The 15,570-nt window shown below is 39.4% G+C and overlaps 1 protein-coding gene across 4 annotated transcripts in view; it reads right to left on the bottom strand.

Annotated features, from left to right (window-relative positions):
- Positions 1 to 15,570, bottom strand: part of fcho2 (FCH and mu domain containing endocytic adaptor 2) — an 84,360-nt gene that overhangs the window by 47,101 nt on the left and 21,689 nt on the right. For all 4 annotated transcript variants that reach the window (XM_057818409.1, XM_057818410.1, XM_057818412.1 and 1 more), the window contains exon 8: positions 10,551 to 10,647. In XM_057818409.1, coding sequence (XP_057674392.1) covers positions 10,551 to 10,647 — 97 coding nt within the window. The remainder of the gene's footprint in view (positions 1 to 10,550; positions 10,648 to 15,570) is intronic.

Raw genomic sequence — 15,570 nt, forward strand, 5'->3', positions numbered from 1 at the left:
AATAAATTTTAAGAGATGTAAAACAAAGGCTTGCTATGATTGCACCTTCAAAAGAGCATTAAATGCGAATAAAAAATGAAATTCCCAAGTGTTTTTTCAAACTATGCAGAATTGGTCGTTCATTTCACAAGAGCAATAGATGCATTTAAAAATAAAATACTTGAGCATAGCCTTAAACGGTATTTAAAAAAAGGGGCTCAAAGTACAACAAAAGAGCAATTGGCTAACTTGCATAGCAAAAGTCCGCTAGCTTTAATGCGATATAAAATGCTAACTTTTTTTTTTTTTTTTTTTTACAATGCTTTTAACAAATCGTTAACACATACATACAAACACATATACCCACAACAAACTGCTAAATATACCTATAAACTAAATTACAAATGCATAAATAATCATATCAACTCAAAAAAAACCCAACAACCTTATGTTGCTCTTAACAGGGAGCAGCTGGATCCAGCCATGTTAGATGAGTTCTGTTATTTATATTTATTATATAATATATATTTATATAATATATTTATTTTAAGGCTGTAAAAATTATCGTGTTAACGGGCGGTAATTAATTTTTTAAATTAATCACGTTAAAATATTTGACGCAATTAACGCACATGCCCCGCTCAAACATTGAAATGACAGCACAGTGAAATGTGTACTTGTTGTGTTTTTCGGAGTTTTGTCGCCCTCTGCTGGCGCTTGGGTGTGACTGATTTTATAGGCTTCAGCACCCATGAGCATTGTGTAAGTAATTATTGGCGTCAACGATGGCGGGCTACTAGTTTATTTTTTGACTGAAAATTTTACAAATTTCATTAAAACGAAAACATTAAGAGGGGTTTTAATATAAAATTTCTATAACTTGTACTAACATTTATCTTTTAAGAACTACAAGTCTTTCTATCAATGGATCGCTTTAACAGAATGTTAATAATGGTAATGCCATCTTGTTGATTTATTGTTATAATAAACACATACAGTACTTATGTACCGTATGTTGAATATATATCCATCTTGTGTCTCGTCTTTCCATTCCAACAATAATTTACAGAAAAAAATGGCATATTTTATAGATGGTTTGAATTGCGAATAATTGCGATTAATTACGATTAATTAATTTTTAAGCTGTAATTAACTAGATTAAAAACTTTAATCGTTTGACACCCCTAATTTATTTATATTATTTATCATATTCACTTTTGCCAATAGAGGGCAGCGTATATAAAACTAAATACAAACACGTTCAAAACACACCATTACAACGCCACTTTAAAAAAAATAAATGAATCCTCGATACAGCAAAATTTGATTTGAAGCTTTTTTCTCATCGAATTACTCGAGTAAATCGATTATTCGTTGCAGCACTAAGCTGGTGTTACCGTCATTGCATGGCCGCCAGCCCCTTCCTGTTCAAATGGATTGGACATCCATCTTCGTCAGTGGCAGTAAATAAGTTAAAGCAGGGGTGTCCAAACGTTCCGCTTTCAGAAAAACCAAAGATTGCGAGGGCTGAAAATCGGGTAAAAAAAAAAAAAAAAGATGGGGTTTTAAAAATGCATTTTAAAGTATGAACTCGTCAGTTGCCATTGACGACGTCCCATCCATTTTGACTGGAACTCGCTGGCGGTCAGCCCAGTCAAAACGGACAGCGGGTTCCAGTCAAAACGGATTGAATGTCTATTACCGTGAATGGCAATGGAAGATGATTACTTAAATGTTCCCAGTTGAAATGGATTTAATGTCTAGAACTATCATTAGCAAGCGATGTAAAAGGGCTAAATTTGCTCGGGGCCGTAGTTTGGACACCCCTGTCCGAAAGAGACTTGTTTTTATCTAGCTTATGCTTGGCAGGGCAGCGTGAGGGTGGGCAGTGTTTGCGTGTCTGGCCAGCCGCCAGTTTGACAGCTCAGCTGGATATCGTTGAACACTCCCAACGCCCCCCCAGCTCCTTCACAGCATGTCACTTTGGGATGGTTTCCGCTGTAGAAAGTTGATTCAACCTCGCCGGCCCTATCGCTAAACCGGTGGTGGGAAAACTATAGCAAGCGGGCCACCCGAGGCCCACTCATTTTTTTGTTCCAGACATTTACATTAGCAAGATTTCTGGACTAAAAATGAGATATTATGGTTAAGGTAATTTATCTCAATAAATTCATTATCAACTTCACGCTTTGAATGTATTACATAATTGGAATTTGTAGCGTTAATGTAAAACACTTTTCTTCTCATGCACGCGCCCTCTACTAATGCCCCGATGAGTACACAAGAGCAGAGCTCTGACATTTGAACTGAGACTGCCCTTTCTTCACTTCAATGAAGAGGTTTCGGGTCGAACACGCGGTTGTGCACTTCCACGTGAGTCTCTACGGCAGCAGTGCTGTTTCACCTAGCTTCTGCTGGCTAAAACACTACACACGCGAGCCGGTAACTGTCCACAATAAACCATGGATTTTGTCGGCAATAAGAAGACACCAGCCTCCAGCACAGCCCCAACTCCAGCTTAGACACCTTGTACAAGCACGTGCGCCAAGCATGACCTTAACACAGAGGCTGCAGTTACACTTTAGGCCAGAGGTGGCGGCCACCAGTAAAAAAAACATAAATACATTTAAAAAAGTGACATATTATGTAACCATAGGTAGCCTTTAAAGTGCATATGACACCCAAAAGCATGTATATCAGGGGTGGGCAAACCGGTCCTCGAGGGCGGCAGTGGGTCCTGGTCTTTGTTCCAACTGATTCAGCACAGACAGTTTAACCAACGAGGTTTCAGTGGAAACAAGAAGCACCTGACTGCAATCAACTGATTGTACTTGTAAGAAACCAGATTGGTGAAAGGCTGTCCTCATGATGGGTATGAACAAAAACCCGCACCCACTGCGGCCCTTTGTGGAATAGTTTGCCCACCCCTGATGTATATATATATATATATATATATATATATATATATATATATATATATTAGGGTTGTTCCGATCATGTTTTTTTGCTCCCGATCCGATCCCGATCGTTTTAGTTTGACTATCTGCCGATCCCGATATTTCCCGATCCGATTATTTTTTTTTTGTGCTCCCGATTCAATTCCAATCATTCCCGATAATTTTTCCCGATCATATTCATTTTGGCAATGCATTAAGAAAAAAATGAATAAAACTCGGACGAATATATACATTCAACATACAGTACATAAGTACTGTATTTGTTTATTATGACAATAAATCTTCAAGATGGCATTTACATTATTAACATTCTTTCTGTGAGAGGGATCCACGGATAGAAAGACTTGTAATTCTTAAAGGATAAATGTGACTTTGTATATTATGACTAAATATTGCCATCTAGTGTATTTGTTGAACTTTCAGTAAATGATACTGTAGCCATTTAACTTCTGCCCAAATGCAAGTGCAACCATGACTGTGCGTCGTGGTACCAATTGATATATCTTCTCTGCATTGGGAAATCACATATGGCAGCGGTCTCAAACCGACTCCACAAAGGGCCGCAGTGGGTCCTGGTTTTTGTTCCAACAGATCCAGCACAAACAGTTCAACCAATGAGGTTTCTACTAACATAAGCAGCACCTGATTGCAATCAACTGATTACACTTGTAAGAAACCAGATTGGTGAAAAGGTATTTGTCTCGTTTGGTTGGAATGAAATCCAGTACCCCCTGCGGCCCTTTGAGGACCGGTTTGAGACCACTGACATATGGTGTTAAGAAAAAGATCAACTACTACCTTTCTTCCCCACATTGCTTCCCATGATTATTCTAATCGTTGGGAGAGGGATTGAAAGGCTTTAGCCATTTAAAAAAAGGCTCCAAAGGCTGCCAAAATTAACTCTACTCATTTTACGCTGCCTTTTAGCTCTATATACTGTATGGGTAAAACGGCACCATTATAGATTGAACGCGACAATGCGTGAGTGGGTCGTGCAGCGCATGCGTTAAATATTGTAAGGTGATAAATGTAAAAAATATTAATTCTCGCCGTTAACGCGATAAATTTGATAACCCTACCTTAAGCTTAAACTAAAGACTCTGGAAGAGTGTAACACATTATGTCTGTAACATTAAATACAATTAGAAAACGATTTAATTAAAAAACATATATATATTAAAAAAAGGCATGTCCGATATTTTTTTGCCGATTCCGATCATTTGAAAATGACGTGATCGGACCCGATCGATCGGCATCCATCTCTAATATATATATTTATATATATTTCATATTTCACGTGGTGTTTTATGCTCCTGAATGAAATTGACGACTTGGATGTGTATGGAAGCGATCATTTTATATATTCAATTTTTGAATCCCGTGCCATGAAAATGAGTTACTTCCGGCTCCAGTCTCGTGTTTAGGACGAATGCGAACGTGGCATCACTCGGGTCAGCGTCTCACAATACAGCATTGCTATAGCATGCAGATGGACTGCGGATTCAGCTGATTTTGCGATTAATTTGTTTATTTTTCGCATCACACCAGCTAAATGGCTGAAGGCTTTTGTGGCTGCACCAGGGAGAGGCGTGTGAGCCTTTTTGGGTTTCAGTTCACCCAGAGATCGGCCAAAACAAGTGTGCAACTGTGGGACCATTGGACTTACGAGGAAGTGAGTAAACATCGTGTTTTGCATTATGTCAAATACTGGGATCATTTTAATAAGGAGGTGGCCTGCATTTTGTGGCTGAAATGCTCCTTGTCCACTCGGCCGACGACTGGCGGCTTGTCGTGCATCCCCCTGCCGGGAGAGCACTATACTCGGCTTATTGCCCTCTTCTTGTGCCCGGTGTTCAGTCAAATTTTCCACCCGATCAGAAATTGCAACATTGTGATAAAAATGGCCCCAAATACAGCGATTACAAAGTAAACACTACAAACTTTCTTTAAATAAAGGACTATTTACTTACGTTTGATCATGGACGACATGTAGAAAAGTTTTCAGACACATCCTGTCATGTTAGCTGCACAACAAGTGCAGCCGCGCTCTCACTGTTTACGTCATCACGTGTAGTTAAGTATTCATTTACGCTATATTCGTGTTGACCATGTGGCAGCTACGCGCTCCTCCGACGTCGGCCGGTGTGTCTGGGCTGGGGTATTTCTCCAGCTGCTTCCCCGGCAAACGTGCTCTCCTGCCTGCAGCACGGGAAGAGCTGTAACTTGCTTGCCGCTGGGCGGGTTGCCGATCGGTGAAGACAATCGACAACCCCGCTGCTGTGTGACATTATCCCGAGTAGTTTTGAGTGATTTTTAGCTTCGAAACCCGAAAATAGACTTTGAATCATCACTCGGTTCGGGTTAGCATGTCGGCTAGCTGTCACGCCTCCTGGTTTGTTTACCCTCTCCGAAGCCGGGGCAGGGAAATGACATAAGCCTGACTAATTCCGGTGGCATAAAATATCATTCGGGAGCTGCGACAGTAATGGTGAAGTCGACAGTTTTGACCATTATGGAGTAATTTTTCAATTTCGTACTGAATAAATGCATTTTAAATGTTTCATATTCCATTTAGCGCAAGACTGTTATTTGTCATGACCATACCATTTATTTAGCAATTGGGGAAACCTAGCCTTGCAAGCAAGACGGTACTTCCTGATTGATTCATTCATCAAGCGGTATCGTCTTGCAAACATCAACTGTCAACCACTTTCCCGGTCATCTGATGTTCCAGGCAATTAGGAGAGAGAGGCGGGACCAGGGAGCAACTAGGGAGGAAGCACAGCGGTTCCAGTTTTTAAGTTTTGCCGGAAATACACTTCATTTCCTCATTAAAAGAAGAGGAAAGAACCTCAGGAAAAGCTTTCTTTGATGGGAAACGATGTTTTTGCACTTCCGTGAACCAATACATCACACTTTGTCTTCATGTGGATTGGTTGCGGGGGACGAGAGACGGGAGCTTCAGACGTGACCAGGAAGCAACTATCTGGTTGAATACTATGGCGGAATGCAAAGCAGTTCTTAGTCTAGGTTCATACTGCAGGTCTTAATGTAAAAATCCGATTTTATGTGTTTTTCCGACTCGAGTGAGGCATTAACTTGACGGTCTGAAAGTGACAGGTCGCATAAAAGTGGACCATTTCAAAACCGATCCAGGTCACTTTTGTATGTGGTTAAAATCCGATCTGGGCGACATTTTTCCAGAATCTGGCTGCGGTCTGATCTGTCAAGTCTCCCAAATCGAAATTCATTCAGCAATTACGTCTGCAAACAGCGAGAGAGCATAGCGGAGAGATTAGCATTAGCGTCTAGCTTCAACTAAGCTTTTAGGGAAGAGGTGGCTTGAGAAGAGTCATAAAACAAAAAAAACATAAAATGGGGGGGGGGGGGGTGAAAGGATAAGCCTGAGAATGCTCGCAATATTTCAATATTGTTTACATGGTGGAGAGTCGGGGCAAATTGACGATATGTGTGCGTACGTGACTAATGCTTCAGTTCTGTTGATTTTTTTTTTCCTCAACGGAATTTTTTTTCAGTATTTCTTTGGCTTAATGTAGTTATGTAATCAATTATAATAATATAATAATAATAATAATAATATAATAATAACAGTCCAAATATATATCTTTCTGCTAAGAAAAAAAAAACATTGATTGGAAAAAAAATCTAACATCGTAAGCAGTTACTCACAATGTTACTCACGACTTGAGTATTTTTTTTCACCAAATACTTGTTTACTTGTACTTGAGTACATTTTTTGGATGACTACTTTTACATTATTTTGATCTTACTTGAGTACAATTTTGGCTACTTTACCCACCTCTGCCCCCAACCAAACTATGAAGAGAGAAAAAAAACCCCCATTTTTTTCAAGCTTCAATTCATTCTGCTGTCCAAATAAATGAGGGCCACCACTTGGTGTCTGGACACACGGGGGCGGGTTCACGCATTGTTTACACATACACGGCAGAGGTGAAGCGCCTGCGTGCCTGACGTAACGCCATGCATGAGTGGAGACAAGGGGAGGAAGGTGGGGCGGACGTCAGAACCCCGAGGGCCTTTAAATATTCACACGAATCCCATTTTGCAGTGTGATTAGCATTTTGGTGACAGAATCTGCTTTAAATAGCGTGATGAAAGCGCATCTCCACAAGGCGGGAGGGGGCGGCGGCGGCGCTATTGCAGGCAAAGTTTACACAAGAGTCATTGTTGAGCTTTGACCCGGGCGGAAAGCTCGGTTGTGTTCTGGCCGCTTAAGTCAAAGCCCCCCATGTGACACATGCTTACCGGAATGCCGAGCCCGCCTACCTTTGCGGCAGATTAACCATCATGGACTCTGATGGCGGCTCGCTCTAATTGGCCCTCTCGGTAGCTCCGAGCTGCCCGCGGGGGCGCCTTTGTTTACACACAACTGACCTGATTATTACTTTACTGTATCAAGACACCATTCAGGCCTGCCTTTGAAGGTCTGAGAGGGCCAAAATTAAATTAAAATATCATTAACCATTTTTAAGGCACTCATTGAACTCTTTGGTTGCCATTGACGGCAATAGATGTCCAATCCATTTCAACTGGGAGGCTTCCAGCCCCTCCCAGTTGAATTGGATTGGACATCTACTGCTGTCAATAGGTGTTTTCAATATGAATTGGGTTGCCAGTCTTATTGAGTATACATTAGAGCTGGGAATCTTTGGGCACCTAATGATTCGATTACGATTACGATTCAGAGGCTCCGATTCAATTATAAAACGATTATTGATTCACCCCCCTCTTTTTTTTTTTTTTCTAAATAAATGTTTTGTACCTTAGTTCCAAAATTGTTGAAAAATTCTCTCAGACTAAACCAAACTACTATTTCAGTATCAAGTTAACATATGACAGTAAACAAATATACAAAAATAACAGTAAATAAAATACTCCAGTCCCCATTCTGTATCAGCAGCTTTAAACTACATTCAATTAATTTAATGTTGTGAATCAACTGTTACAGTTGTTAAAATTGCTCCCTTTATTCCATAATTTTCCTTCTGTCTACTTTTGTCAAAGTTTTAAAAGTATTTCATCATTTAAAGATTCTGCCGATTTAGGAGTATTTTAGATAAAAAGTTAATTAGGTTCGCTACAACAGAGCCTTCAAGGGAAGTCACTGCTTTAGTACTGCTTTAAGATGGCGGCTGTTTACTAACGCCGGACAGTCTGTCATTTCGCATCTCTGTTCAATAATACATGTTCTAACACCGCCGTCGTCTGTCATTTTGCATCTAGTTCTACATATTTATGATATCTACTGTAGCCGTATGTTTGTAGCAACTAGCAACTGGGCATTGTTTGTAGCGGCAGTCGGCCGCTGTCAGGTATGATTGTTTTTTTTTTATCTAGCGGCATGAGTCGAACATGATATTTACTCTCGGTCCGTTCCTCATTGCGTCCCAAAGACCGCGCTGACTGTGTTTTACTTCTGTTTAACGTGGTATAATTCAATAATCTGAATTTGGATGTTTGTGAATCGTTCTCGACTTTTCCACGGCCGAATCGCGAATAATCTAAGAATCGGAAATTTCGCATGCCTCTAGTATATGTTTTTTTTTTCATAAATAGGATAAATAACAAAAACTGAACTGCAATTGTTCTCTTTATTTAACATGTTTAGTCTTTTTTATATGAAAAACAAAATAGGGAATTTATAATATTTTAGAAATATAATATGCCTATATATGCCTTTAGAGTGCCATAATTATTGTGTACCTCTGTTTTTGATCATTTTATTTTGGTTTTTAACGGTTTTCTTTGTCATTTTAATTTTATTAACATTTTGTTGATTTATTATTTACAGGAGCGTAGAGCTGCCAGTGTTCATGAAACATTATTACCAGGCGTTTCTTATTTTAATGTACAGTGGCACCTCTACTTACGAAATTAATCTGTTCCGGAAGTAGTTTCGCTTTTGCTGCGCTTCCGTAATTATTTCACTTATACTTAAAAAAAAATGTGAAAAAAATAATTGACAAAACTGCTTAAGTGCCATGGCAATTAATAACTTTTGGGAAGATAATTCGTGTTAAAAAGAAAAAAAAAAGAAAAGCTCATGTAATGTGATGTATGCAACTCTACCATGTTTGAGTGTGCGTCCTTGGCTGTAGGGGGATGGATATTGATAAGCATATGCTTCTCCCGTCTGCCCTTGTCTTTCTTGGGTTCTTTCTTCGGGCTAATCATATTATATTTTGCAATTGTCAATGATACCGATGATGATGACAATAAACATTTCATTCATACTTTGGCTACAGAAAAGTTACAGACGGCCAAGGCTGAGAGGAAGAGGGTCAACCAACATGTAAAATATGTTTGCGGAGAGTGTCTGCCAGAGGAGGCAATACAATAATATATATATATATATATATATATATATAATATAGGCAATTTAAAAAAAAAAGATTTTGCATTTTAAAGATTTGTAAACGTTGTTATGAACATTTCCCACCGGCTACATGAGTTAACTCCAGTGTGTTTAGTGTGTCTAGCAGGGGTAAAACAAATAAGGAAATTCGACAATAATTCAATTATTTTTGTTCTGATAATAATGTTGAGCTGTGGCTAAGGGTTTAGGCTCACCTGAATTTATTTTAATTTACCTTATTTTTCGGACTATAAGTCGCAGTTTTTTTATTTCATAGTTTGGTTAGGGGTGTAACTTACACCATGGAGCGACTTATGTGTGAAATTTTTAAAGACACATGTTATTTTGGTGTTTTGGAGTGACACTGATGGTTTGGTAAACTTGTTAGCATGTTCTTTATGTTATAGTTATCTGAATAACTCTTAATAGCTATGTTACGTTACCGTACAGGCCACGTTCGTATTTCGTTGTTCATGCATCATGTAACATTATCATACTGTACACGAATTCAGCATGTTGTTTTCTATTGTATTTTCATTTTAAATTGTCTTTCAAGATGACATATCGGTTCTATGTGTTGGATTTTATCAATTGCCCCCCAAAATGTGACTTATACTCCGGTGCATTCATTCATTCAATTTATGTTTTTTTTTTCTCTTCATTGAGCATTTTTGGGCTGGTGCAACTTATACTTGGGTGCGACTTATAGTCCGAAAAATACGGTAATATTATAAAAATGTTCCTATTTGCTAATAAATTGTTTTGAAAAAAAAAATAAAAACAAAAATCCTGTTCAATGTAGAAAAGTTTTTTTTAACCTAAGAATCTCAAAATAACACATTTTAGAGTTGTAAATGCTATACCGTAATACCGTGAAACCGTAATATTTTTGCTTAAGGTTATCATACAGTAAGAATCTCATAACAGTACATACCTAGTTTCAAATATTAATTATTTTCACTTCCTTCATATAATTATCTATCTGTCTATCTAGCTTATGATTTATTTATTTACCTGTCTGGTCGTGAAGTGGGAGGGCCAGATAAAAGTTGTCGCGCAAAATTAAAAGTGAATAAAAAGTTACAGTAAATGTTGGAATAAATAAAAACTGCAAGGAAATGACAAACATTGACATGGATGAAGTGTTTCAATAGTTAAATATTGAAATCAATATTAAAAAAAAACATCAGTGAAAGTAGGGGGGAAAAAAGGTTTACCTGGTCTTTCTTTGCCCGTTCCTTTGCTTTCGGCTAATTTCTGTATTAAGCTCTCCACAGAGGTGTTCTCCACGTTCCTCACAAATTCATTGTGAACCTGCACAATCCCAAAGAAGTACAAATGTGTATTATGAATTGTTTTTTTTTTTTTTTTTTTTTTTTTTAAAAAGAGGCTGAAGCTGTTACTAGTAGTGTGATTATTTTGATTTCGAGGAAAAAGTCTAAACGCCCTCTTTCAAACCTTTCTGTTAACAAGTTGAAAAATCCCCCTGCAAATGAACCCAATTAGAAAAGAGTATTCACTGTTTTGCAAAAGTGTGCACACCCTTCTTCTATCAATCAAATGGAAAGTCATAGGGTTTGATTTCGTTTTCAGTTAAATGACCCTGTAAAGTCTTCAAAAATATTTTTCATACACTAATTCAAAATTCAAGTTCAACGCATCATGTTGCATCGCCGCCCGGTGGGTTTGTTTACCGAGCGGCGACCGCCTGTGTGGCGTGTCACAGACACGCCATTTAAATGTGCGTGATCCACTGTACGAGTGACTCTCACACGCGCACATGTGCGCGCGCGCCCTGGCCCTGAGGGTCCCGTGGAGAGGTGGAGTGCATTAGCTTTGTGAGTGGAGCATGTTAGACGGAGGAGTGAGGTGTAGGGTGGGGCGGCGTGCTCACGCAAGCTGTCAGGTGCTGCTGCTGTGAGAACACACACACACATATCCGCCGAGGTTTTGGCCTACATGCATCTCCCTTCAAGGCGTCCGCACGAGCTCACTTACAAAAACAAACAGAGCACGCACACTGACAGATACACCTGCCGTACACACAGACTCACACAGGGCACTTCTTTCCACTCGGAGCCTTTAAAAAGGCATTTTCCTCTTCACCGTTTTGCCCCCCCGCCCTCCTCGCACTCACTCGCCACTTCCTCTTCTCACGCTTTTACTCTCCCGGTCGGAGGGACGCACGAGCTCTTGTGTGGCTTCAAATCACTCCACGGGCGCTGCGGATCGCCGCATTTGCCGAGCCGCACGGCACTGCGTGAGAGTCACCGGTGAGTCATGTTCACCTAACAGTCAGACCACCAAAGAGGGCTTGACTGAGACCTATTTTAACCCTTTCGTGCACATATGATTTTTTTTTTTTTTTTTTAAATAAAACCCTTACAAGGCACTCTTTTAACTCATTGGCTGCTACTGACAGCACTTAAAGCCCCTTTCAGACTTTATATCCCAGCAAATTCCCGTGTAAGGTGACGCGGAATTTACCCATGTCATGGCTTTCAGACATGGGGAGATGTCCCGGGAATTACCCTGGTTAGACACTTTCAAACTTGTCCCCTGTTGGCGACTCAACCCTCTCTGTGCGGGGAGGGCGGGATTTTATAACCCGGACATTATGTCATTTTTGGTCGGCATCAGCAACAAAATAAACCACACATTTCCAAAGGTGGATGATGGACTCTCTCTTCCTTGTCTCTAAGACAGTAGCAATTTAATTTCCTTATGTTTCCAGTTTAATTTTGCCATTTCCAGTTTGTCATGTTGATAATTGTGATGTTTGTTTACTGCTTTTTGTCTTACTGCGAAGAAAAAGGAAATGACGATTGGCCCACCATGATAGAGAGAATAGGAAATGTTGTTTTAGCCTTTAAAGGTCTGTGCTGAGTATTCATCAAACACTAAATGTAACTCGTAGCGTTAGCATTGGGTTAATGCTAACGGCGAACGCCCTCAAACTCTTGGACAACACTTCCCCCCCCCCTTTTTTTTATTTTATTTTACATACAGTTCGTGGGATCCAGGTGGGCATAATTCATTGAAAATAATGTACAGTTTTCTTGATGAGTGTGTATTTTATCACCTTGCTGGCATTGTCCTTGTAGGCACGACAATATGTGCTCGTCTGTCAATGTTCATTCGAAATAGAATGGAAACCTTTCTTAATTTATTTTTTTTGGAATCAAATATTTGAATTTTACAGACGAAAACATTTTCAGTAAGCGTCGACTAAAACTAGACTAAATTAATCGGGTTTTCGTCAACAAAAACTAGTCAAAGACAAACATTTTCAGATGGCCGTTGGACCAGTATTATCGTCCAAAAGACTAAGACAAAAATTAATAGGGCTTCCAAAAACAACACTGCTCAAACCCAACAGGAAGCAACCTGTAAATGCCCAAGATGAACAGGAAGTGACCAGCAAATTTCCACAAAAGACTGGCTGTAAATACCGTTTTCAGTGTCATTGACGGCGCTACATGTCCAATTCAGTCAAAATGAATTGAATGTCTAACGCCGTCAATGGCAACTAGTGGGCTAACGTAGACATTATTCTAATGGAAGATTTTGGTAGCTATCTGTTAATTCCTTTATTGTATTTTAACAGTGACACCTTTTTTAAAACGATTTATCGATTCTTGACTTTTTGGGCTACAAAGTATCGCAATATACTGTATAACCTTTCTGATATATTGTCACACCCCTAATATACATACAGTGCCTTGCAAAAGTATTCGGCCCCCTTGAATCTTGCAACCTTTCGCCACATTTCAGGCTTCAGACATAAAGATATGAAATTAAAATTTTTTGTCAAGAATCAACAACAAGTGGGACACAATCGTGAAGTGGAACAACATTTATTGGATAATTTAAACTTTTTTAACAAATAAAAAACTGAAAAGTGGGGCGTGCAATATTATTCGGCCCCTTTACTTTCAGTGCAGCAAACTCACTCCAGAAGTTCAGTGAGGATCTCTGAATGATTCAATGTTGTCCTAAATGACCGATGATGATAAATAGAATCCACCTGTGTGTAATCAAGTCTCCGTATAAATGCACCTGCTCTGTGATAGTCTCAGGGTTCTGTTTAAAGTGCAGAGAGCATTATGAAAACCAAGGAACACACCAGGCAGGTCCGAGATACTGTTGTGGAGAAGTTTAAAGCCGGATTTGGATACAAAAAGATTTCCCAAGCTTTAAACATCTCAAGGAGCACTGTGCAAGCCATCATATTGAAATGGAAGGAGCATCAGACCACTGCAAATCTACCAAGACCCGGTCGTCCTTCCAAACTTTCTTCTCAAACAAGGAGAAAACTGATCAGAGATGCAGCCAAGAGGCCCATGATCCCTCTGGATGAACTGCAGAGATCTACAGCTGAGGTGGGAGAGTCTGTCCATAGGACAACAATCAGTCGTACACTGCACAAATCTGGCCTTTATGGAAGAGTGGCAAGAAGAAAGCCATTTCTCAAAGATACCCATAAAAAGTCTCGTTTAAAGTTTGCCACAAGCCACCTGGGAGACACACCAAACATGTGGAAGAAGGTGCTCTGGTGAGATGAAACCAAAATTGAACTTTTTGGCCACAATGCAAAACGATATGTTTGGCGTAAAAGCAACACAGCTCATCACCCTGAACACACCATCCCCACTGTCAAACATGGTGGTGGCAGCATCATGGTTTGGGCCTGCTTTTCTTCAGCAGGGACAGGGAAGATGGTTAAAATTGACGGGAAGATGTATACAGCCAAATACAGGAACATTCTGGAAGAAAACCTGCTGGTATCTGCACAAGACCTGAGACTGAGACCGAGATTTATCTTCCAACAGGACAATGATCCAAAACATAAAGCCAAATCTACAATGGAATGGTTCAAAAATAAACGTATCCAGGTGTTAGAATGGCCAAGTCAAAGTCCAGACCTGAATCCAATCGAGAATCTGTGGAAAGAGCTGAAGACTGCTGTTCACAAACACTCTCCATCCAACCTCACTGAGCTCGAGCTGTTTTGCAAGGAAGAATGGGCAAGAATGTCAGTCTCTCGATGTGCAAAACTGATAGAAAGATACCCCAAGCGACTTGCAGCTGTAATTGGAGCAAAAGGTGGCGCTACAAAGTATTAACGCAAGGGGGCCGAATAATATTGCACTCCCCAATTTTCAGTTTTTTATTTGTTAAAAAAGTTTAAATTATCCAATAAATTTTGTTCCACTTCACGATTGTGTCCCACTTGTTGTTGATTCTTGACAAAAAATTAAAATTTTATATCTTTATGTTTGAAGCCTGAAATGTGGCGAAAGGTTGCAAGGTTCAAGGGGGCCGAATACATTTGCAAGGCACTGTATATATACATGTATATGTACCGAATGATCCAACCGTCCCAGTCAAAATGGATTGGGACGGCTATGGCTTTCAACGGCAACCAATGAGATCAAAGCATTATAAATAAAAGCATTTTAAAACCCAATCTTTTTTACCCCACTGATCCTCTGAAAATGTCGATGATGAAGCGGCGATCAGTCAAGCCGCATCTTTACAGTTATCCTGGACGATTCGCAACTGCCCTCTCCGGCCAGTGGTGGAATGTAATGTAAAACTACTTTGTTACTGAACTGAAGTACATTTTTGTATATCTGAGCTTTACTTGAGTACAAATATGAGGTGGTACTTTTTACTTTTACTTCACTACATTTTACAGCACTTATTTGTACGTTACTTTTGTTTATTTTTCTCTCATTGTGAATTGATAGTTTCATTTTCATGCCTCCAGCGCAAACAATAAACCCCGTGCAACAATACCATTAGTGAGCACAAGAGGGAGCAACACAAGTACAAGCAAGATTAGGCAGGTGAACAAAATATTGACCAATTTAAAAAAAAACTGTGAGAGCAGTGCGCCTTTAAATGGGTGCTGCACACACTTATACAGTAAATGGGGGTATGCACCTGATCAGTCCACCATTATGACAAGTTTTGGAGTTTTTTGAGCTTCTATTTACAGTGCAGTCTATTTTATTACTTTTTTAAATTTACAATCTAAAATATATATGACATTTTTGCATCGGGCAAAAATACTTTTACTTTTTACGAAGGCTGTCAAACGATTAAAATTTTTAATCGAGTTAATTACAGCTTAAAAATTAATTAATCGTAATTAATCGCGATTCAAACCATCTATAAAAGATGCCATATTTTTCTGTATATTATTGTTGGAATGGAAAGATAAGACACAAG

Source organism: Corythoichthys intestinalis, chromosome 17 (assembly GCF_030265065.1).
Source record: "Corythoichthys intestinalis isolate RoL2023-P3 chromosome 17, ASM3026506v1, whole genome shotgun sequence".
NCBI lineage: Eukaryota > Metazoa > Chordata > Actinopteri > Syngnathiformes > Syngnathidae > Corythoichthys > Corythoichthys intestinalis.